Below are 25,776 nucleotides of genomic sequence, written 5' to 3'. Positions count from 1 at the left end.
AATCATATATAAAATCCAAATCATTTACACTATAAAATCAGAGCTTATAGACACGCCCATGTAGCATTTTTTAGCCAATATAAAGTAATGGTTTGAGATAATGTGGTGTGTGCCAGCTACTTCACATAACTCCTAATCACGGCGTTCTTTGTTCTAAGACCTCCTGGCTGCAATTGGTCCACATGTCACATAGTTGCCAGCACCACTACATGAATAATACACTGACTTTTAATACACAGACAAATATAATTTCAGAAGTGACTCCGAGTGACTCTGCGGTCTAATGCGCTACTGGCCCAGGGGTTGTGAGCTCGAATCCCAAGCCATGCCGCTTCGCCATCAGCAGCCGGAGTCTGAAAGAGCACAGTTGGCTCTCTCCAGGTGGATAGATGGTGCACTCTCCCCTCATGTGCGAGGTTAACCAGCACATGCATCTGTTAGCTGGTGCAGTAGAACTGAGAACCCTGCATTTTCCTCCAAGTGTGTCGGCTGCATAGCAATTCCACATCAGCGGCAGTTCGAAAAGAGGCAGTGGCTGGCTTTGTACATCAGAGGAGGCGTGTGTTAGGTCCTTTCCTTTCTAATGTTGGGAGCGTTGCTAGGGCTGCTAGGGGGAGTTACGAAAATGTGGTTTAATTGGCAGTACCAAATTGGGAGAAAACTGGGAAACATCTTACAAATTGATTTAAAATACACTTATAAAAGCATTTTCGGTTATAGTTTGGTTTCAAAGAATTATGGGCCGTTAACTATCTTACAGAAAGTTTATAGTGCATATGTACCACAGGATCTGGGATGTGCCTTCTCAGGGACTAAATACAGTGCATAGCAAGGTCCAAAAAAACGTTTTCCCCCGCAATACAAGACAACATCTGCCTGGACAAACACAGAGATGTAACTCCGGATGGGCTCTGAAGTTGTTAGATCACTATTGAGTTCAGTGAGGAACAGAAATCAAAGCAACCTGTCATTTTCTCAGAGAACGAGGGGGAAAACCACTGCCATGGCTGATCCATACGAAAATAAAATCGCAGAGGAGTTTCCATGAAAGAGAAATACCCCAGACCCCCATGTAAGTTTAACGGCACCTGAAATGGGCTTTGTCCTGCTGGCTTTATTGGCTGCCTTTTTTATTTATTTATTTATTTTTATCTTTTAATACAGTGTTTTATTTTAATAGCCTTTTTTTAAGGCATCCATTCGAGGAAAAAAGAAAAAAAAACTATGTACAGATTCTCTGGTGTCCCTGAGCATTAGATTTATAGTGCCCTGTACCCATGAATTCTGCAAACAGTACACTCTCCCTATCACACTACTTATTCATTTTTAATAACCTAAGACTTAAGACTAACAGTTTTTGCACTGTTTATTCTACACAAACTAGAGCCAATTGTAGCTTCTTGTCTAAGGCCTAAGGGTGTACCAGTAGTAGAGCATCCCCTCACTCATTAATGCCACAATGCACACTGGTTAATAGGCCATAAGACTATATTGTTTTGACTGGGTTCCACACATAAATGCAGCTATGCACAAGATGGATATTCATAGCTGAGTTTCTAAAAGCTGTCTTGTCTGATGTGTGAGTAGCAAGCCTATTTAAAGCAAGCCAATTGTTTACGTGAACATAATAATAATAATAATAATATTATTAATATTTCACACCCAAGTCAATCATATTTTAGATCGGACCACGAGAATGCATAGTTTTCCTGTTTGGCCTGACTCAAGTTCATCCTAATCAATAATGACAGCCATAGTCCTTATGCACAGATACGCTCACATTCACATATGGATGAGGCAATCAGATAGGTGCTCTTGTCTTGTCTTGTCTTGCAGCAGGTATTCTCTTCCACTCTCTGAGCCTTTTCTTGCATGTCTCTCCATTTATTTTCCTTGTTTTTGTGATGTCCCGAGTGTGAGATGGAAACAGAATGTGAGCTTAAAGACACCTAGAGTTTATAGGTTTTCCAGGGTTCACATAGCTTATAGCACAGGACTTGTTTTGTGTGTGTGTGTGTGTGTGTGTGTGTGTGGCTGGGTGTTTGTTTGTGGGTCGCTACTGAAGAAGATGTACTTCCTTCCCCCCTGGCTGTTATTGGATTTGCAGGGGAGGAAATGTGGGTGCAGTGTGTTTGGTGCTGGCCTGCTGTTATCAGTGCTGAGGATGTCATGGACAGTAGATCGTATCTGAGGCCTGATCCAGCCCTAAGGCATCCAACTGCAGCGCCTTCAGCCCACTGTGTGTCATCTCAAAGCCACACGAGGAATAAGAGTCATAAATCAGCCCAGCCAGGGTTATCACCCTGTTTCTATCAGAACACACACACACAAACCCACATGCACAAACTAGCAGACGCACCCACACTTGTCTAGAAACAGGATCACTAAAGCACATTTTTTAAATCAGAATGCTAACAAATTACCACATTCATGCCCCGCCCACAACCGCATTCCCCCATCGCAACTGTTGCTAGAAAGGACAAACTATACTAAACATGGTGAAAGGTCACACTGTTTAGATCAATTGTATCATTTTCATGTACCTAATATTATGGAGCAAATTATTTGACCTAATATTATGGAGCAAATTATTTGATCTAATATTATGGAGCAAATTATTTGATCTAATATTATGGAGCAAAGTAAATGTTGCTACTAGAGAAGCACCAACATGTGATTTGTGGGCAGATGCCAATGCCAGTACATAAACATTACTAAACTGTAGGAATTGGGAATGACATCCAGCTGGATCAGCATAAGGATTTATGAAAGTTGGCATTTTTAAATTATGTGAAAATAGATTTTTGTTTTTCTCCCTAATTACTACTAGTAAATTACTGCCATAGTTACCATCAACCTCACCAACCCTAAAACAGAACCTTGCGGGACTACACAAAAGGTGCTGAACTAAATGGTTATTAAATAATTCATAATGACCTCTGCATTAAGAAATGCAACTGAATAACAAACCTAGGGTTCAGTGTGTTAAATGTCTTTTTGCCCAAATTCTATAAAGTTGCTATTGCTATACATTTGTGGGCGGAGCACTTCCACTCACTGAAATTCCAAAAGCCTTAATAATAGCATGGCTATGGTCAAACGGTTACAAATCCACCCAACTGATGGCTCATGGATGGCAATGACAAATCATGGCTGTTGACTAAAGATTAAAATGATCTTTTGGCCATGATGGAATAAAGCCTTGTTAAATTTTCTGCAAGTGTCCCGGAAAATCATTTTTGTGTTAAGGCCCATCTGTTGAGGTAGAGCAAAGACATCAGGTATGCAAACAATGTGTTCATAATCTTCATGTTTACACGCCGCATGCAAACGCATGATGAAAAGTGACATCACCGCGCTGTTGACAGGGTGCCTCCCTTCCATTTTTTGGCGCCCATGCAGATGCATGAAATCATGCGCAAGCGGGCCTTCCAGTGGTGTGAATGTTAGGTGCTTGGAATGTCCAACAGCAGAGAGGCGTAGTGTAATTCTGAAGTGTCAGGCTAAATAATTGCCTTGTGTCTGAGACTCTGTGACTCCTACTGAAGGGAAATGCATTCATTTGTCCGTTTTGTATGCGCACAATGCGGGCTATCGCGTTGCAGCATTACTTTGTAGGAAACATCTGCTTGCGCCTGCGAGGCTGCCGGGTGCATACTTATGAATCCTCTGTCTGCTCGTAATCAGGAAGTTGCAAAACAATATATTCACGCTCACTCCCTTTTTGTAGCGCGCTGTGGCCATGTAAAACAGTGCAAGCTGTTCTGGCTTGGGTTAATGACTAGTGTCTGGTCAGCCCTGGAGGAAAAAACGGGCAGCAGATTCCATCCCATCCCATCCCCCTTTCCATTTTTCCCCACAAAGAGCTCATCAAAGGCAGGAGGCTTTGGCCAAGGCTAATGTGCTTTAAGGATGAGTGCGATGAGAGTGGACAGGGACCCCTGCAGTGTTGTCTTGGATACACTTTTGCATGCGAAGAGGTCACAGGAGGCCCCTGTAACGCTGCGCTCCCAGCAGACCGAAACCCAAGATGCACTCGCACAAGAAAGGGAAATGTACAATTTTCTGGGGTTTAAAATAGATCTAGGTTTTATGTGCGTAACTCATTGCTTTCCATTCTCTCCCCAGGCCGAGGGGGCGTGCGGTAACCCCTCCGCAGCGACCTCTCTCCATTCCGACCCCGGGAGAGCTGCTATTGACCGTATCGAAGGTCCCTGCGTGCCTCGACTTAGGCTTGATGGAAAGTGTGTTTGAGATACCTGACAGTAAATGAATTTGAAATGAGAGAGATTGGAGAAGTAAGAGCAGGCGGTCCTGTTTGGATTTGCCTTGCTTTTAGTGCATTGAAAGTGCTTTGTTGCATGTTAAATTGAGTTTGCTTTTTTCCTCCCGTAATAGAAGGATTCTAATCAAATTCAGTCCTTTACAGAGTCCCATATGCAGCATGGGGGAATGGAACCACTGCTCGCACTGAAAACATGGCAATGAACATATTTCATATGGCATGCTTTTATTCGGAATCCTATTAGAGCCTGACCAAGATATAGAATTTTACTGAGATCAACTGATGTTGACGTTCCGAGAAGAGTTTCAGTATCGCTAAAAATCCTGACAATAGAGCACCAGTAATTACCTGCTTGGTTAAACCAAGGTTAAACCCACACATTTCTGATGCATTGCTAACATTTTCTCGTGGTTTAATACAGGTGTCATTGTATAAAATTAATGAGGAAAAATGTTTTGTTTTTTTTGGTCAGTAAATGTTTATGTCGACTTGCTGAAAACAAAAATGTAACAATGTTTTACCTGTATATCATCGCTGTCCAATGAAAAACATGTATCCCCAAAATGGTGACTTTACAGGAGAACTCTGTCCTGAATGGAAGACTTTATTCCAAGTCATTTAGAGCATTTCTATTGGTCCATTCATCCAGAGTTATTCACACAGTGTACAGAAGCAGCTACAGGGTTCAAACCATGGAGAAAACTAGAAACGGACCAAAATGGACATGCATGTTTTCATTGGACAGCAGCGATATGTGTTTAAATGTAGTGCGCTCTGTAATGTTTGGAACAGTATGCCCCTCTGTTTCACAGCTTGACGGGTATCTGCATACATTTCCGTTTCACCATGTTGAAATTACAACACATTTATTGCACACAGGCTTCATTACATACATACATACATATACCTTATATCTCAAAAGTGGCGAACCTTACCCAAGAATAATGACTGTGTAAAACAAGGACAGCGCAACGCCTCTCAGAAGTGAAGCCACCACAGGTCTAGCGCCTCTGCTGGCTGGTTGCAGTAGGATGTGTAGTTTCAGTGAGAAAACCGCTTACTTTCTAGCTCTCATCTTTCCATCTCCAGCATATAATCCCTGTGCTAATACTGCCACATTTTTCATTTCCCCCCGAAATCAGTTACTATATGTTGCTATATTGTACGAAGGCCTTGGCTGGAAGAGACCGTCTGCCTTATATGGAGTAGCTAAGTTGTAGTTGAGCTGGCAACTAGTTAGTTAATCATACTATCAGCATGTGCTGTAGGTCACATTTACTGACACTGTATAAAGTTATTTGCAGATTTCTTTTCCCCTTGGTATGTCTAACGTTAGTGTAAAAGGGCTAATGTGATCTAATCAGTTGTTAGCCAGACATACTGGACTCTGCTGTACCTGTACTTGTACTCAGACTTGGCCAGCACTCTCGAGAAAATTATTTCCGAGTTCAAATACCAATTAGAGCTTTATTTTTCTTATATATCTTCTTTTAAACATCACTGGTATCTGGTACCTTCAGTTCATCTAACCGGCAGACATTGCAAACAGAGTTTCGTGTTGGTGAAAACATTACACTTACTGGACAAACTGGATATCCCGTGGGAAAATCCACTTTGCTTGTGGTCCTTTAGGCTGCTCTGTAAACTCAGTGAAAGCAGTCTGAGATACGTGTGCCAGTTGCTATTCATGTACCTCCCCCATTTCTGAAAAGACACACTTTTATTAATGTAATGGACACAAAATAATATCACACAACATTCCAAGCTAAGATAAAGAAGTCTGTTCCTTAAAAGTTGGCAGATTGTTGAGTAAAATATATACAAAAGGACTGGTGTCTAAAATCTTTTGATGGATTGGCAGCAATGCATTGCAACTCTGCATACTGTTAGAGTCATACCTTTTTATGACTTGACCAGAGTCTTACCCTATTAATAATCCACTGGTCAGGAAGACAGGGATTTAGACCGAAGCCAAGCAGACAAGCTCCCATAAAAAGAGGAATACTACTGCTTTTATTATTTTCTGGAACCCACACATTTGTGCTCTACCGGTAGACTTTTAGTGTAGCTCCTTTCCTTCCAGAATGTTCAGCTGCTTGAGATGGAGGATGATCTTCTTTTTCCAAAGAATATACTCTCACAGTCTTAGAAACAGAAGGCTATTTTGGAAGTGCTGTTTTTTTAGGTTCTTTATCTGGAAGATGTGTGTAGGCCACGCAATTATCTAATCAGCTCATAATAGAACAGCGGTAACGTGCATACAATCAAGTAGAAATGGACCAGCAGCTTCAAGTAATGTTTGCATCAGCCATCAAAATAGGAGAAAAATGTGAGCGTTTGTGTCGATGCCAGACAGACTGTGGTAAGTATTTCTACAAGAGAGTGGATTCAGAATGATGCAAGTGACGGGTGTGCAGAGAGAAACACCTAGTTGATGAGAGAGGTCAGCAAAGAATTGCCAGACTGCTTTGAGCTGACCGAAAGGCCGCTTCACTGGGAGAAACATTTTGTACAACTGTGCTGAGCAGAAAAGCATCTCTCAATGCACAACAGGTCCAACCTCGAGGTGGATGGGCTACAACATCAAAAGACAGGTTCCACTTCTGTCAGCCAAGGACAGAAAGCTGAGGCTGCAGTGGGCACTGGCTCACCAGACCTGGACAGTTGAAGACTGCAAAGTTGCAGGAATTGTGTGATGCCATCATGCCAGTATGGGTCAGAAATTCAAACCTTTTGAAAAATCCATGCCTCAGAAATAGTCTACCCAGTCTTAGTATAGTGGTATACTGATATCAATTTTTATATGTAACCCGCATAGATGAAAATTGACATTTATGCAGGGTTATGTACTCAAGATATTGGCCATTTATTTTTGCTTAACCATTTCAGAAGCCTCTCTTTATCCCATGGAAATAAACAGGCTCAACTTTTTTTTGTCACTGTGCCTTTAAGACTGATGTTTTACAGTTATCTCTGTTCTGATTGGCTGTCCTGTATTGTGCCTCATTTAAAAAAGCAGGCCAGGCTGAAACACTCCTTAGAAATTCATTGTGACTGGATGAGTTATGCAGCTGCAGGCTTAGGACATGTGTAATTTTTTTTTTTTTTATGTCAATAGATTAAAAATTTGATTTTTTAATGGTCTTAAGCATGTTTAACTATGTATTGTTAAACCTTAACATTATATACTATATAATATTATATAAGTATATATACTTATGTAATATATACTATGTATTATATAATAACATATACTTTATATAATATATACTATAAATACTATATAAGTTTATTACTTAAAAAGGAATGAGGAAAAAATCCATGATTTGGCCCTAATAGCCATTTTCTCCTGTGGAAGTGAAGCCCTGTATGGTCTGTAGTTCTCCTCCAGTATCAGATTTGGTTAATCCAGGTGTGCTGCTTGGGGATTGGAACAGATCAGTTCAGTATTTTGAACGACTGTTTTGAAAACAAGGAATTCTTGAGCAATTTGCACCTTAAATGACCAAGATAAGCAGTTTGTTAGGTGCTTAGCCTTGCGTAGGCTTTCGGTACTGTATTTGTGTGGCCCTGAATGCGCCTTGGGTACCAGAACATTCCCTTGTGGCGCAGTCCACTGGAATGCTGCAGCGTTGATGAGACGAGCGAAAAGACGTCCATAAGCATGCAAGAGCGTTCCTCATGCTGACAGCCTAATGATTACCATAAGAGCCTCTCCTCTGCGTTTCAGTGCGGTTCCAAACCCCGCTCCGCTCTGGCTTAGGCCTGGGAGCGGCCGGCCTGCTGGCACTGTGGCTGCTGACAGATACACACACAGACACGGACGCACACACACACACCAGAAAGAGAGAGGGGAGTGTGATCAGACAGACAGTGGTAAGTCTTTCTCCTTTGGGGGTTTTGTGATGTGACTCACCACTAATGAGAGTCTAGCAGCCCTGGTTCAAGGAAAACAATGGTTTTCATGAGTGTGTGCTGTGTGCCTATTGACTTGCGCAAAATTGCTTCTGAAAATCAGGGGATGCTTTGTTCGTGTCACGGGAAGAACGTTTGTCGAGGCGTTTTCCTCGAGTAGGTAAGCGCCGCCTGGTTTTAGGTAGGTGCGGGGAGGAAATCTGTCACGATTTTTTCTTTTCTTTCACTCTTTTATTCATTTATTTCTCGTTCTTTTTTCCATTACTGACAGATGGAAAAGTGGAATGGCGGGCCTCTCTATTTGTCTCCTTTCAGATGAAGGAAGCCGCTGAGGAACCGCCTCTTTTGAGTGCTTTAGCGCGCTCAATTTAACGCTATTGAGCTCCACCTGGAGACGCTGTGTTTTAAAAATATATTTCATTTAGCCTCTTTGTTCCGCGTGCCGTAATTGTTCATTGTGCTTGGTGCGAAGTTGTGTCTGATGCTATTGTTCTCAGGTATTAGGGGCTTGAATAGAACACGTGTAGCTTCTCTACTTATCTAAATGAAGAAGTTAGCCAAGGCACTGATGCAATCTCACTCCCAGCAGGTTGGGCAAATTGCGACGTCTCTGGAGCCTTCTCTAGCGGACTGGTTACGGCAACACACACACGCGCACGCATACATGCGTTCATGCGCTCAGGCTAACAGCAGATTTCATTATAGCTGTCATAAATGAAGGTTAATTAGCCTTGTTCTCGTCTCTCCCTAAAATCCCCCCCTCCACCACCACCACCTCTTCATCCATCCTCACAGCAGTGGGGTTAAGGAGGAGTGTACAGCGGGGCTGAGTGCAGATGTTTGCCAGAGAGTAAACCGTGCATGTGTGTTTGCTTGAGGTGGTCTGGATTGAGGAAGTGAAGCTGTGATCTGTAGCTTTGCTCTGACCGTGACCTCCACTGTGGATACACACACACACACACTCACACACAAGACATGGTGATGGATGCGTTTCCCTCTGCTGAACCCCAAGTAAACTTACACACACACAGGTGTGCCCACAGACCTGAAGCAACAACTCCACAGCTCCTCTAATGCCGTACACACACACACAAGCACGCATCGCTACATTCAGGCTCACTCTGTGGGCCATAGGTCTGGAGTACTGCAGTGAATTAGCTCTGTTTGATCTCCGGTAAACATACTTCCTGCCAAGTGTGTGTTTGTATCTGGCCAAATTTTACATCTATATTAATAACTGCTAATTATTAGTAATAGTAGTAGTAATAGTAGTAGTGTTTTTTGTTAGTCACTTAAAAAAAACAGTATATTTTGCTTTCTGTTCCACCCTTGTTGTTGGACGCTTTTTGACAATTTCCTAGTATGGGAAGCCTCAGACTTAAGATCTGCATCCCTTTACATCTTAATTCTAATATTTCCCTCACCTCATAAAAAAACAGCTGCTTTTTCTTATACATAATCTCATACTTAGTCTCTGATGCATTGGATATCTGTGTCCTTGGGTACCTTGAATGGCACTTACAATTAAAATTCTATTATTATTGTAGTAATTATTATATTAATGAAAAATGTGTTTTTATTTTTAAGGCTCAAACCTTTGCAAGTGCAAGTTTTTAGTTTATTTTTATATTATATTTATAAGGATTTAAGTTTACACTGAACTATTTTATGGTTTTAAGACAAATAGCCGCATCATATTGGTGTCAAATTACAACAGCTAATGACTAAATATCATTTATGCAAAGCATCAGCAGCTAAACATCAGCGAGTAACTAAGAGCCTATTTATACAAAGTATGTTTTTTTTTGTTTTTCGGACAAAGAAAAAACACTGATGCCATTTTTAACATGGTGGAAACTTCTCCCCAAGTCTGATGTGTTTCTGTGTTCTATGCTCTGCAAACAGGGCTACAAACCCCATAACTCTCATACAATTTTGAATCTCCCTGTCTGCTTTTGCTCTCTTTAATTTCCCTCCTCCACATGAGCGCTCATTACTGAGGGAAGCTATACTTCTTTTGTGGACATGGCCAGACTAGGATGCACCTAGACAAAAAAAAAAAAGCATCTACATAAAGTCGCTATGCCTGCCATCATTGCCCAGCCTGTCACCTGTGCTTATATTTACTTTAACCTCCTCATTTTTATAGTCAGTGTGTTGCACATCGAATAAACTTTTGTGTTCTGCTACAAACAAGATGAGTTGTGCTGTCATCGCCCATTGGATGCTCATTTGTTTGGTCTGCCACCATGACAACGAAGCTCTGATTGGTCAGCCTGATTCCTAAGGTTTCTTCCTCCAGCTCTGAGGGAGTTGTTCCTTGCCACGGTCACTTTTGGCTTGCTCACCATGGGTCTTTATGTTTTGTGTTTTGTTGATCTTGTCCTATTACTGGATTCCTGTAAAGCTGTAAAGGCCATTTGATTGAGCGATTGATTTAAAAAGGCGTCCATACGAGGCAGGAAATAGAGCAGGCTTGAACTTAAAAATGTAGGGAGCGACAGCTACAGTCTGTCCGTTTCCCACTAATGTGTAAAATGCGTCATTAATATAAGTGTGTACATTACGTGTAAAACTTGACTTGCTTAAAAATCAGACTCAAGACAGGCCTCAAGTCAGTTGGTCGGTGTAGCCAAGTTGCAGAGACATTACTTTTGACACGGATACACACAGCTGAGCTGTAGTCTTTTGGAACACAAGTGTAGACCATGCTCGGCTTGGACACTGGCTGATTTATTATTTATTGTTTATTGGTTATTTGTTAGTTAATGGCAGTCAGTGGCATGCAAGTCAGTTGAGTGGATCTTCTGGAAGAATCGGGGCAGGCTGAGCAGTGGTGCATCAGCAGATTATGTATATCACCAAAATATGTGCTACAGGCTCTTCTCGTATACATGATGCAACGTTGCGTTAGCTGCAGCTGACCGTTTGCCATGTGCTAGTATTTGAATGATCATCTCCAGACTCATTCATTGTTGCCCTGTGCCACCAGTGTCTGAAAGTGCGTCTCTCTCTCTCTCTCTCTCTCACTCTCTCTCTCTCTAGCACTGATAGCCATCGGGCAGTACAGCAGCACTATCGAGACAGTGGACGCAGGCTGGTGTAAGGAGATCACAGACCAGGGAGCCACCCAGATTGCCAAGAGCAGCAAGTCTCTGCGCTACCTGGGCCTGATGAGGTGTGATAAGGTAAGCTCTTTAGTGCCACTCAATACAAATACACACACACACAAAACATACCACAGCCCAGTAGAGATGTAACGAATACCAGTACATTCGAAATGAACTGACAGTGCAATCTAAACAGGTAGCAATACAGGTAGGAATAGACAAGGGATGTAAGGTCAGTTTCTTGACATGTACAATGAATGTTTTGATATTTCTAAAGCAATAAGGGCCATGCTTGCTTTTTACACCCACCCCGTCTGCAGCCTGTGAAGTAGTATATCATGCATTCATTGCATAGGAAACTACAGCAACCTCTCATTCTTGCATTCTTGTTTGACCATATGAATTAATAATGCTGATTTTATAGGCTGCAGGCACTATACTTAGCTAAACTGCTCGCTCAGTCTGCTTGAGTGAGGTACTCGCTGATCGACAAATCCCACCGCTACCTCCCAGTAGGACCGCAGCTCCATGTGTCCTACACAGAGAGCACACTGTGCATTGCACACTATCTCCAAATTTAACATCTCTCTCTCTCTCTCTCTCTCTCTCTCTCGCTCATGTTTCAGTGTTTTAACAACTCATACACTACATGGGCAGAGGTATTGGGACACCCCCACATTACACCTACAGCAGCTTTTATGACATCCCATTCTAAATCCATAGGATTTTTTAGTGAATATTGAGTTGGTCCCATTTTGCAGCTCTAACAGCAGGTTTGGAGCTCTGCAGTTACTGAGTCAGCAGATGTTTAACTTTTATCATTAAATTATTATATTATATATAAAAACCTACAGTCTTTAATAATATCTATATTTATGCGCTAGGATTGGCGCTAACCATAACTCTTTGAAGTTGGTTGTTTATTACCTCTTATTTTTCCTTTAGTTCTATTCAGAACGTGCACCCTTTATAGCCATTGCCAGAAGTACAGTGGAACTCCCATCCATGGCAGTGAACACACACACTCACTCCTGGGAAGCAATTGGGTTTTAGGTGCCTTGTTTAAAGGCTCCTCAGTTGTGGATGCCGGTCCTAGGACCTACTGGTTCCAAGCCCAGTCCTCCCAACCCTTAGACCACAGCCAGAGGGTTGGAATATGTGCAGTATAAATAGATCCACCTTCATTAAGAATGGTGGCACACATTAAAACGGTCAGTCAGTCTAAGACATTTCATTAACATTTATTTTAAAAACTCAACATGATTGTTTTTTACCCAATTAGAGTCTGGTACACTGACCCTGCGCAGTCTCATGTTGCTAAGGGCTTCACTAAATTACACCCAACATGACTTAGAAAGCTTTCATATTTGATGACAGAAGAATTTCTAAGCTTTACAGATTTTTATCATTAATTTGTGTGTGAAAGAAATCCTGGTCATTTGTTGAGTGAGCTCCAGGCAGCCCTCAAGTCCTTAGTCTGCCCTGTGAATGAGTTTTACTGGCTATGCAGCATAAAATGCAACTCAAGATAGTTACTTTGCTAGATTCCCATGACTATGTGTGTGTGTGGGTGGATGGGTGTGTTTTGCTTAGTTTAGTTTTTTTTCTTCTTTTTGTTTTTTCTATGTTCTTTCTATAGGCCTTAACTGCTCCGACTGCAAGTTAACCCTATTTAGAAACCATGCTTGCTTAGTAGTGCCATAGAGTGACTTAGTAGAGCCATAGAGAAACACTGAAGCTTGTAGAATGTAGCCTGTTGATGAGACCATATTCTTGGTATCATGATGTGGTATCATTTGTAGATCAGCTGTTGCACTATGCAAAACAATTGATAGGCAGACAACCTGTTGCCATCTGCACGTTTGTTATCCCACATATGAAAAGTAAAAGTAGTAGTAGTACCACCATTATTATTACTTTTATTATTGTTGGAGTAATGTCTTTTTCTGCTTTGGCTAAGGAGAGTTTCTATTCAGATTAAATATGCAGATGATATTCAGGCTGATTAGTATTTTATTAGGTTTCTCATTAGTCCAAATACAGCCATGCTAGTCATGCTTCTTTTATGAAAATTACATAATTATCTGCTAATGAATATAAACCAGCAACAAGTGTGTGAGCATTTTGTTGAAGCATTTGGCCCATGAAGAAGAGGCTCAGTACACAAAGAACTTAATTTTCTAAAGAGCTAATCTTCCTCATCTGAGTACTCTATTTGGGGTTAGACAGTCTGAGAGCTGTTAATGTGCATTTAATATGGCATGCACTACAAAACACAGTCAGAGGAAATCAGAGTAAAATAAAAGCAATGAGTTACTCTCCAGAATGCTCCGCATTAATTGCTCCCTCTTGGTGTGTTACACTGAAAACTAAGAGACTATACCTGTAGTATGGAGGGATGCTGAGAGGGCACAGCTGGCTCATGTTTTCTCACATTAGTTTATTAGAGTTTTTGCTAGCCAGTATATACTGATTTTAATTAAATTCATGGTAATTAAGATATCCACAAAAAAAAAGAAAAGTTACATTTACACTCAAAAAATAAGATACATTTACACAACTCCTTTATGTTTTTAATGAATTTGCTATATTTTATGAATAATAACTACGTTTAAATCTAGCCAGAGTTTATTTAGCTAAGAGTTTTGATTTGATTGGCTGGTATGACTGGCCTAGTCAGCTGGCCAAGAACTGCAAAGAATTTGGCTTTACATTTACAGGTCATTTTATTATAATATTTTAATATTTTACTTTTACAGTGTACAGTCTGTGTTTGTATGGTTCTACAATTGAGTGTTATTATATTATATTTTTGGCTGTTAAATCACACTCTTCTCTAGAACAACGTACATTTGGATCATGTTACAGATTTGGATGCAATTACTGTAGTGTGGTCCACCCAGGTAATCAAACCCTGCAATAATCAAACTGCAAAGTTTTGATTAAAAAGTCAATGAAAAACTAAACGAATCAATAAAAAAATCTATTGATACACTCCTCAGACACTTGGGGCTCAAGCCTTTCTGAGAAATATTTGGGCGTGGTCCTAATATTCTTGATTAGGACCCCCCCCCCCCCTTCCCCCCCTACACCCAGAGAGAAACGTATTATTGAGGTAAATTGCTCTGTGTTCACTCACACAGTTCTTTAAGAAATAGACACAAACAGATTTACTAGCTTGCTGTCTATTGGCTATGAACAGTAGGGTTAGCTTTTAATTACTGAAACATAAACAAAGTGGAACATCTGGGACCACCTATACTATATGGACAAAAGTATTGGGACACTTGGCACATTTCATTAATTCTTCCAAATTCAAGGGTAATATAAAGTGTTTACTAATAAAGAGTTTACTAATTACTGTCCAGGGAAGGCTTTCAACTAGATTTAGGAGCATTGCTATAGGGATTTGATTGCATTCAGTGAAAAATGTTTTATTATGGTCAACTAATCCCAAAAGTACTGGATTAGGCATCATCATTTTAGAGAACACCGTTCCACTGCTCCAAATCTCCATTGCTGTACATCGAAAGGTGAAAAATATACCCAAAGTTATTGGAACATATTTCACAAGGCATGCTTTATACAGAAGCAATTTTAGCCTAATTAGAAGGAAAACATGGATATTGCTTCCCTGCAGCTGTAAATGTGCTATTCAAGTATAACCCATAATGTGCTTTTGCACAGTGCTAGCCATTTGTTTGACAAACGGATTCATTTCAGCACCATTTTCTTGCAGAAACTCTACTTATAAACAATGAAAATGTCTGGTTTAGTGTATTTGCCCCCTTGTGCTTTTGTAAGGGGCCATGTGAGCTCTCCCTGCTAAGAGTGCTGTCTTTCTCCACTCCTCGCTTCTTGCTGTTGAGGGTCAGCAGCGTTTACATAGCCGTGGTCCCATGACAAATTAAATTACTCTGTGAATTACCTTTCTGCGCAGCTAATGTGCCGATGCTTCGTAATCTTATTTGTATTTTGGATGCTGCAGTTGCTTTTGGGCTAGACTGTAGCACTGATAAAGAAAGTAAGCTGATATCCAAGGCCTGAACGTTGCACCCTGACATGTTCCCTCTCCTTATCTGTGGCCAAAAACTAGACTGTTGTATTCAGCGTATTGTTTGGGTGTGTGAACACGAGCGTATCAGCAGAATGCCTTCCTTCATGGCAGTATTTTCAGCAAGTGTTAAACGCTCAGTGTGGATGGAATTTGTAGCATTTCCTTTCATTTGGTTCATAGCGCAGCAGTCAGAGATTGAGATGGCACGCTCTTCAACGCGCTGCTGATTTCTCTCCTGCCCTTGGGCTAAATATATGGAGACTTGGACTGTGAAAGAACGCTATTGATCCCAGCCGGCCAAAATAATCAAATCAATTCCTTTAAGGCCTCGCTCAGTTCTTCGCGGACTTTGATGCGGATCATCAAGGGCTGAGTGAAAGCTCATTCCTTCTTTATCAAAGAGAAATTTGCCCACTTTAACAAGCACTCTTTGTACACTGCAGCATTCTTTCCTCTCCCCTTCCTTCACTGAGTCTTGTTCTAGTGGAATTGAAATGTCATATTTTTCACGGACGCATTTCTCAACAGAAACGGTCAGTTTGCCTGCATGTGTGTGTGTGTGTATGTCTATGCACGCGTACAGTCCAAAAGTCGATCAATGGGGGTTTTCTAAGCGCCGGGAGAGAAAATTGTGGCCCATTTTGTTTACAGGTCAGCGCACATAACCTGTGAAACTTCGATCTGAGAGTTGCAGAACTTTCAAGGGTCTGTTCTGTTTCAACAATAACACTCTGCAGCGCTTTAGCCTCGCCGCAAAATCCAAAACAGGCCACCGTGCTTTTCTAGTAAGAGTAGCTTCCCACCGCGTCCCAGCAACGTCCAGCACATTTTCCTCTAAAGCGCCTTGCTTTGACAAAAGAATTTCTCATCCGCGGTAAACCTTGCTGGAGGTTCTTTGAGATTTTTGGACACCCTAATTGGACTGTTCTCCTCTTAAAAGTTCCCCCCTGCGCCCCATTCAGCACCTCAGGTCTTTCCGAGTCAAAGTAAATAGCAGAGCTGAGTGATATGCACAGCATCAGCATGAACTGAGACTAGGAAAACAATGTTCAGGAGCGGAGGAGAGGTTGTGATAGTAATGGAGGAGAGGACGACGGAGAGGAGAAGGGCGAGGAGACCGCAGTAGCCACCCATAACTTAAAGCCGTGCTTTGTAAGCAGATACAGGAACAGATTGCATCCAGTGATCTGCCGGTTAGGAATAAGCGCTGTCAATTTGCATGCATCTCTCACATAGAGAGCAAATTGTGCTACAACAGGGCACTTCAAGGTCTGCGAGAATGGCACAACTGGCTAGAGCTTCCCAGATTACAGTACTTGCATGAAAATTTCAGTTATTGACCTGCATAAACTACTCAATTATGTTCATATTCATAAAGGGGGGGGGGGGGTATAAGCTACAGTCAGTGTGGAAGTATGTGCTGTAACCCTGGCTTCAGAAGGACCCGAACACAGACTATACCACAGCCATGCGTAGCCAGTTCAAAAATGCACTATTGGCCCCCGCTGTCAGGGTGGAAGGATGGTTTAGTTTCTCCCTCTTTGTTGATCTACAGGAGTCCTGGCCAATCATGGGTACCTGCCAGCTCATATACACAGAGCTGGGTAGCGAGTGTTCTCCTCCAGGCTCTTTCAACTGCTCTGTGACATTGTACAGCAGTTCTGTACTGGAGCCAGTATTGGAAGAAGCACATGCTTGTCTTTTTTCATATGAAAGTTGGTTAGTGCTGTTCGGTGGGGGAAATTCAGACAGTAGTTAAAAAGTGATAGCGATGAATGTCTTTTTAAATATATAATAAGTGAGCACCCCAGGGTCATACAAAAAAAAACACTGACTTTACATATGCTTACCCAATACGTTCTTAGAAACGCTATACTCCATACCTGGGCACTCCATACCTTCTAGAACAGCCTCAGTTTTTTATTGCATGGAGTCTTCGAGATGTTGATGAAAGCAATCTTTTGAGATTCTGGTCCATGTTGACCTAACTGCATTACCCAGTTCTTGCATTTGGAACTTGCCCTTCAGAAGTACTTTCAAGCCCAGTCTCCCGTTCTACCACATCCCAAAGGTGTTGAGCTGGATTCAGATCTGGTGACTGGGAATGCTACTGAAGAATGCTGGACTGCATTATCATGCTTGTAGCAAGTAGCCATTAGAAGATGGGTGAAATGCGGTCCTGAAGGGATGCACATGGTCAGCAACAACACTCAATTAGGCTTAGCATTTTGTTCTTTGCTGACAAAAGTGTCCACCCACCTTCAAGGGTTAATGCAAGGCCTGTGCATTCTGACTGTAGCCTTTCTGTCAGCTCAAATCAGTCTGGCCAATCTCTGTCGACTTCTCATCATCAGTGAGCCAGTTTCATCTGCAGAACTGCAACTCAGTGAAAGACGTTTCCTCAATGCACCGTTCTGAGAAACTCAGCAGGAAATCAGCAGTTCTACAAATACTCAAACCAGCTTGTCTGACACCAACAATCGATCACATTCTGAGATCACTACCCCCCACCCCCCCATTCTGATGGTTGATGTGAACATTTGCTGAAGCTGAAGCTAGCACCGCTGCCCCACGATTGGCTGATTAGATAACTGCATGAATGAGGAGATGTGCAGATGTTTATTATTTAGCATACAACAGTTATAGCTCCTACTAAATTGTGTTTATTATAGGAAGTGTTTCAGATCTGACAGTTTTTTGCAAGACAGCCAATCAGAACATATACACACCCGTCTTAATGTCACAGTACCAAAAACATCCTGTTTAATTAATAAATGGAAATTGTATTTTTAGGAATAGGTATAGGAAACCACACACAGGTCAGATGTGAACATCAGGGGTAAATATTAAGTTTTAATAATGCTGATAAATTGGGCAAAACGCACAAAATAATTGGACACAATTTCACAATCTCCTCGTCATTCGTTTTTAATCAAACTGCTTGAGAATTCTGTGCTGGTGAGCAGTCAAAGCATCTAGAAGATGAAGTATCATAATAGCTGACAAAACTAAAAATTAGGGAAGCACTCAGAGCCGTGCTCTGCTCTGTGGCAGGCTGCTGTTTTATACTTTTATGGTTGCTAAAGGATGACTGATTTACACAAATGAGGCTAATTAGTTTTCTTCATGTGTCTCAGGATTTATTATTTCATCAGCCGCAAAAGAACAAGCTGTCCAACATGTAGCAGTCACTTTAAATATAGATTTGGGTTTGTTTTTACGAATGGAGGCTAAATGTCAGAAACCAAAAGAAGAAAAAAAAAACCCACTGGAGTGTGCACATCTATCTGTCACGCCTAGCCGTTCTTCTCACAGAAACATCAAGCACATTTCTCTGAATGTGACGTCAAGTTGGCCTGTGTTGTGTTTAGTAATACCTGACCACGTTTCCAACAGAAACAGCCACAGTTTCTTCCACGCTGGCTGTCTTGTATCTTGTGGTGATTTAAGTGATCATTTAGGACTGGAGACAGCTTACCGAATGGCCCTCTTACTTCACGGCTTCAGTCTCAAATTCAAACATCGCAACTCACGTCTTCCAGGCCACATCCCAGTCTCTGGTGGGCTTTCTTTCGGTCTTTGTCAGACTCTGGGAAATATTTGCCAGTCACTCATTTCAGCGTTTTACAACCTGAAAGGCGTGCAGGCAGCATTAAAAGTGCTGTAAATCTGTGTGTTTGTGCAGGGTATTACCAAGCTCCAGCTCTGTGCGCTCTTCACACGCTCCATGTAGCTTTTCATGCTTTCGGCAGAAGCTGTTTAGCATGGGCGTTCAATAGTAATTTTGCTAAATTTTGTCTGTCTTTTGAGGTTTTTCCTCTTAGAAGCCCATAAAACCTGTGTAGTAATTAAGCCAATCACACTTTGTATAGACTCTTAAAAATAAAGGCGCTACAAATAGTTATTTGAGCAATGCCAGAAAACCACTCCAGAGAACCACTCCATAAAAACATGTTAGAAAATTGAGAGAGTTGTGTAAGTGTAAAAGGGCTTAAAGGGCTTTCACTTGATGTAAAGATTCTTTACCAGTTTAGTTTTTTCACATCTCTGTTGCATACTTGGTTTTAATAAAACCAGGATTTCTTTGTTTTCTTTGGCCTCCAATAGAAAGGCGTAGTCTAAATGACCTGAAGTGGTTCTGGTGGCAAGTGTGGTCTATATGAGCAACTAATCTATTGAAAATGGCCCATCTCATAAGCTGTGATCACCCAAAAACACAAATATCTGAGGGTGTTTAATGCTCTTTTAATTTCACTGTGTTGTTCATTTCTCTAGCTCTGTATGCATGTGCCACATTTTCTTCCTTAACTATCAGGGATAGTGAGATTTGCGCTGCGACACATAGAGGAATCTGACAGTTTTATGAAGTGTTTTAGAGGCCTGAAAGCTTGAGAAAGTTGTTGGTAAAAGCTGATTCAGCCCCAGTAGTACATTTTTTAATCACCAAGTGGGTCTTTAGTCTAGGCTATAAAAACAAAACCACAGTAATGTTCTTATGAAAGTTGTGATCGGCACTGTACTTGTTATTACTGTGTAGCACGGGTATACTGTGCCTTGCACATTAAAGTGTTTTGGAAAGCATGTGTTCTGCTGATGTGGGTCAGAAAAAACAGTGTACCACTACAGAACAATATATCAGGCCAGTATGAGTTGTCTTAGCGTTGGTATCTAAGCAGTCGGCTCTGACAAACGATCCATGTGAAGAAATATTACCGTCTCTACAATAGGATCTTGTGTGTCTGGGGCAGTACAATACAGTGCTGTGGTTTTGACTGAGTATTAGATTTCACTTTGTCCTTGGTCACAGCCACACATTGCTTGTCAGACGATATTAAGAAGCTCTCTGATCCGAAGATTAAAGTCTTTGAAGATAAAAAGGAAAAAAAAAGGAAAAAAAAAAACATAATAAGAAGAATCCCAGCGATCAGGACCCACAACTTCAGATATCTCCAAGAGATTAAAAACATTAATCTCTGGTGGAAAGGCCTTTCATATGGATCTTCTCTTGTCTCCGCAACACACACACTCTCGCACACACAGAGCTAGTGATTTGAACCTGTTATTTTCTGTGTTTTATTTGAGCACACTTTGTTCTAACTCTTGCCTGATGCAAGCTTGAGCAAGGTGTGTGATGTATTGGTAATGTCATTTTGTAAGTCAATAGAATTCACTTTATTCAGCAAACAGAATCAGTGGGGCATTACAAATTCCTTCCCTAGACTAAATATAGTTGCCTGCTGCATTTAAAGGAAAATAGTTTTTTTTCCTTGGCATATTTGAATAGTGACATTTTGGTACATGGAAGTGACATTGTTGACCGTGGACGCTGTTGTCTCCTCTTTTAGAGGCAAAACATGACTGTAAAACGGGCCAATTCCAAAACTGTTACATAGCAGTCTTGACTCATTTTATTTACGACGTGTTATGTACATACACCCAGGCCACTACCAAAAGTCCTTCTGGCCCTATTCAAAGCTGTCCAAGTGCTAAAACACAATGGCTCCTAAGAAAGTATTTGCCATGATTGTGTATCAGTAGCAATAAAAGGCTTGCAAATCACTGGCAGTTATCTGACAGCCTGATCCAGGGTAGAGGAAGTATAATCTGAAAAGCCGGGAAAGCGAGTGGGTATGTGTGCTAGGCTAAAAGCCAACCAGCTTTACCTTCATAGCATGTCAGCACTATCCGGTAAGACTTGAGACTAATGTTTTTGTTACAGTGTTTCAAAATGGTATGCTGTGCTGTTCTATTCCATGCAGTGCAGCTTCTGTGTGAGTAAACCAAAACCATAAAGAAGCCAATCAGAGCAAAGTTCATCACAAATGTACCATAAAAGGAAAAAAACGCATCTAATTTCCTTCTATTTGCGAATCGTACAACCACATGTGAGCATTTTTGGCCCATAACTAAAGTCACATGCCTTCCATCTAGACATCAGAGAACAATTAAAAATACTGAATAAATGCATTCTATGACATTTTTAACAGACCCATAAAATTAAGAGTCCTAAATTGTTCTTGGCTTGGACATAGTCATGTGAAAAAACTTGTGTATTTTGCTTGGTTGAAGTAAGTGGTATCACCATGGCCAGATCCAAAGAGCTCTCTGAGGCTTAGAAATCAGAAATTCCACTGTCTAGTGAAAAAACTTCCAGCATGGCCAGTGCAAGCTGTTGTAGCAAGTTCAGCCCAAGAGCTTGTGGTCTGCTCTTGGGCTCTTTTTGCTCAGACAGCCTGACCCGGGCATGTTGGCAGTTATTTCACTTGTAAATTATTTAGCGGACAGTGGAACGGCTGATTTCAGATTGTTTTCAGATCTTTTTAAATCCATTCCCAGACTTTTACACAGCCCTACACTCTACAGCCCTCTATCTGAAGGCATCGGCGAGCTCTTTGGATCTTGCCATGTCACTTCAACACTAAATGTCTGAGGTTTAAATAAGACAGACTTCTCCAAACTCCCCTCTAATGATGTTTTAATCATCTGCAACTGATGTGCTGCACCTGATTCTAATTGTAGGCATTAAAAGTAGTAATAAATGTGGGGGTGTCCTAACTTATTCCTCACAGGAAAGTAGTAATTTTTTATTATTTACATTTTAAAATAGTTTTCTTGGCTTAGTTATATTAACTCTATCTTACAGTATTGATCAAATGAATACCAAATGTCCAGATGATAAAATCTATTTTAAAAAAAATAAAAAGCTTTAATGGTGTGTCCTAACTTTTTTTGTTTGACTGTGTGGTTCTCAGATACTGGTACAGATACTGTGCATTATGAGGGGGTTCTTTAAACTATAAAAAAAAATCTTCTCACTCACACATCTCATATGGAAGCGGTAAGCTTCCAGCATAGTGGTGTCTCAGTGGTGCTCTGGGACTGCTTTGCCTCCTCTGGCACTAGAAAACCTGCAGCATGTCCAGAGCGAGATGAATTCAATCAAGTATCAGGAGAAAACGACATGCCTTCTGTAAGGAAGCTGAAGCATGTGGACCTTCCAACAGAACAATGATCCCATGTATACCTCAAAGTCCGCCAAGGCTTGGATTTCAGAAGAAGTCCTGGAAGATTCTGGAGTGGCCGTTACAGGCGCCTGACTTAAGCCTCATAGAAAATTATTGGTGAGATTTGAGGAATGCGGCTGCAGCACGAAAACCCAGAAATATCAGTCAACTAGAGGCCATTGCCCATGAGGATTCTTCTGGAATACTGCCAGAAGCTGGTGTCTGGCTTTGCATCCCATTTGCAGCAGGTCAGAACAGCAAAGGGTGTTCTACTAAGTACAAAAGACACTTGTCATGAAGGGGTGGAATAATTCTGAGACTGTAGTCGACATTAAAAGTGGTGTTTGTGTGGAACTTTGAGAAAGCGATTGTTATACTGGCTGTGTTGAGCCTTTTTAGTTGGTCTTGTTTGATTGGTTTATTTCGAACAGTTTATAGAAAATATTTCTACAAAAACATTTTAAAAAGTACATAGATACAAATGTTCAGTTTAGAAAATTGATAACACAGATTTTCAGTGGGAAAGGCTGTAAAGTATTAGTAGCATTTGGTTTCCAGAACCAGTTATCTGGTATTTGTAGAGTTATTATAAATTATTCAGTAAAACAAAAAAAATTTAAAAGCTAACGCAGTTGGTGATTACATTGCAGTCATATCACCATCAGGAAAATGTGAGCTTTAGAGTAAAGCAACCAACAGTCACATGATATGTTTCTTGACATAGCTCAAAGAGCACTTTTTGGCAGCTATATATGCAACTTATTTTTCCTAATGATCTCGACTAGTGCACCACACCTAGAGATATGCACTTTTCATCTGGTCTCGCTGCGCTTGTGAACATTGGGGATGTTCATTTTCATTCTGGAAAGATTTATGATTGCTTATAATGAAGAACAATTAGAGAAGCTCTCCTGGGGCCCGTGCTGTTCATTCGTAATCGGAGTGCCACTCTGTTGACATTGTACATGATGAAAGTTAAAGGGTGGAAAGTTGTTTTGATTCAGTGCCTCGGAGGACAAGGGTAATTATCTCAGAGAGCGCCAAGCGCGCGTCTGTATTCTTTCCGGGACCTACATTACACGTGCCATTCTTCAAAAGCTGCAGCTTAGTAAGCGCAATAGGCGGAGTGCATGCCGAATCAACATGTGTGGAGACCCCGGCTTTCTTCATACATGACACTGACACTGTGGGTCATGTCCCTGGCCCATTGAAAATTGTATTTTGTGATGTGTCATTACTGTTGCTGTCCAGACTTGCAAAACACTTCGTTTTTCACATCTTAACCTGCTGGTCTAACATATGTTTATAACAGAAATGACAGTAGAGAATGAGAGGTTGTACAAGTTGTAGCTTTTTGGGCCTTAGAGCCCATATAAGCAGTTTTAACTCCATTAGTATTACTTCATTTTGGTCCCTCTATGGAATACATGCCTTGTTTTTACATAGTTAAACCTCTGAAGTCAACAAATGCTTTCTTCTTAATGCCACATCTGTGCAAGTAGAAAGGGGGATATAATTTGCAGCCTGTTTTTGACATCAAAACAAACTCCATTTGAACATACAGAAGACCTTCATTAAAATGAAGCCTTTCCTGTGCTCTTGTGTTTGTCTAGGTGAGCGAGGAGACGGTGGAGAGACTGGTCGTGCAGTATCCGCACATAGTGTTCAGCACAGTGATGCAAGACTGTAAGCGGACGCTGGAGAGGGCCTATCAGATGGGCTGGAGCCCCAACACCTCCACTGCGTCCTAGCCAACACACATAGACACACTCCTACACAATCACGTCTACGCAGATGAACTCATGTTTGCCTTCCTTTGCAGCACAGCTGGTCAGTTCTAAGAGCATTAACATTGTGCTGGTGCCATTTCATTGGAGCTAGTGTGTTGTTTGCCAGACATCTGTTATTAGGCAGATGTAAGGGCGAGATACTTTGAGACTTGAAATTTCAGACATCCAGAACATATACTATACTTGCATACGTTTTGGCTAGCGCACACTCAAAGACCATCCTTTTTCCACCTAAGCTGAGCATCATCAATATCTGAAGAGTAGTTTACCTTTCGATCTGAGCTGGTTTGAGTTGACTCTGTTGCTTTCATTATGTTTGAGCCTAAACCCAGCCCACACACTGCATTTACAGCACTGCTCCTCACATGCCGGTTAAAACGGACTGTAATCTTCGGCCTCCTCCAGATTTCTAAAAGGTTCGTTGTAGCCTTTCTTATATTGGAGCTAGAGGGACAAAATAAAGTTGTGTTTTTTGGGGTTTTTTGAAGATTTCAGATAACGGTCAAGGTGACCATTAGGGCTAAATGTTTAGACTTTTTATCCAGTGACCATAAAACATAAAAACGCAAAGATTCCAATGTGGTTAGTTTGAATATTTTCAGTATTAGAGATGTGTTGAACACTTATTCTTCGGTATCTGTGTTATTGTCCGAGTCGTGCAGAAGAAAACTGCCTTGGTGAATGTGGGCTCGGCTCGCGAATATAATGGTACCTTCAGTCTTTGTTTCAGAGTATGTCAGTCCAGTGAAGTAGGCGACCTCATAAAAAGAGTACAACACTGAATGCAAACTTTACAGTAGGAAAGAACGGCCCTGAATTCCTGTACGTGATATATCCGGGAATATGGACAAACTGAAAAAAAATGCCTTCTGTTCTTATTTCCTTTCAAAAGTAACGTTGTTTATCTCTTGTGATAACGTAAACAGTGGTTTGGAGTTGTTACTCAGTGTTACTCAGTATGGATTTTGTTTCTTTGTTGTTTTTTTTCTTTCTTTTTTTTTGGCATAACCTTCTATTAATATTTTGTTGTCAGGCATCTGTATTTGCCTGCTAATCTAACTAAATTCTAGAATGATTAAACTCGTCCATCTGAACTATAGAGGTTAGAATGCATTTACATCCCCCTCAAGTTTCATAGCTAGCCTGTGATATACTCTTATGCAAACAACCAGGGTATTTTCCTATTGTGTTAAACTAGCCGAGGTCTGTTTCTTGTAGCGGTTGCACTGCATCACATGTTAAAGGGGGCAGAAGGTTAGTTACAATGTTATCTCTTATTGTACTTTGGGATTTGAGTTGATTAAAAAAAAAGTACAATTCTACTCCTCTACGGGCTCCTAGACTGTTTGCGACCCAGTGTGTATGTTGTCTTTTTGACTGTGTGAGGTATCTAAGGTCTGATTTAATTATTAGTGAGTGAGTTACGGAATGAAATTACCTATTTTCTGTTTTTTTCTGCCACACAGCATGTTTTAAACAGGTTCATGTAAAATCGTTTTTGTCATATCTCACAGATAAGCCAAATGGTAAAATCTGTTGAAACCCTGATAAACAACTGCCAATACTGCCAACTTACTAGACCCACAGTTGCAAGAATTCCTGCATTGATTACTAA

At 41.1% G+C, this 25,776-nt stretch overlaps 1 protein-coding gene across 1 annotated transcript in view; it reads left to right on the top strand.

Annotated features, from left to right (window-relative positions):
• The window catches only part of fbxl17 (F-box and leucine-rich repeat protein 17), a 293,591-nt gene extending 268,108 nt beyond the window's left edge, over positions 1–25,483 (top strand). Inside the window, exons 9-10 of the mRNA XM_072680973.1 lie at positions 11,246–11,388; positions 23,985–25,483. Of these exons, the coding sequence (XP_072537074.1) occupies positions 11,246–11,388; positions 23,985–24,122 (281 nt within the window). The 3' untranslated portion in view covers positions 24,123–25,483. The remainder of the gene's footprint in view (positions 1–11,245; positions 11,389–23,984) is intronic.
• The last annotated feature ends 293 nt before the right edge of the window (positions 25,484–25,776 follow it).

Source organism: Salminus brasiliensis, chromosome 6 (assembly GCF_030463535.1).
Source record: "Salminus brasiliensis chromosome 6, fSalBra1.hap2, whole genome shotgun sequence".
NCBI classification, from domain to species: Eukaryota; Metazoa; Chordata; class Actinopteri; order Characiformes; family Bryconidae; genus Salminus; species Salminus brasiliensis.
The sequence above is the reverse complement of the archived record's forward strand: the minus strand, read 5'-3'. Positions and strand labels throughout refer to the sequence as shown.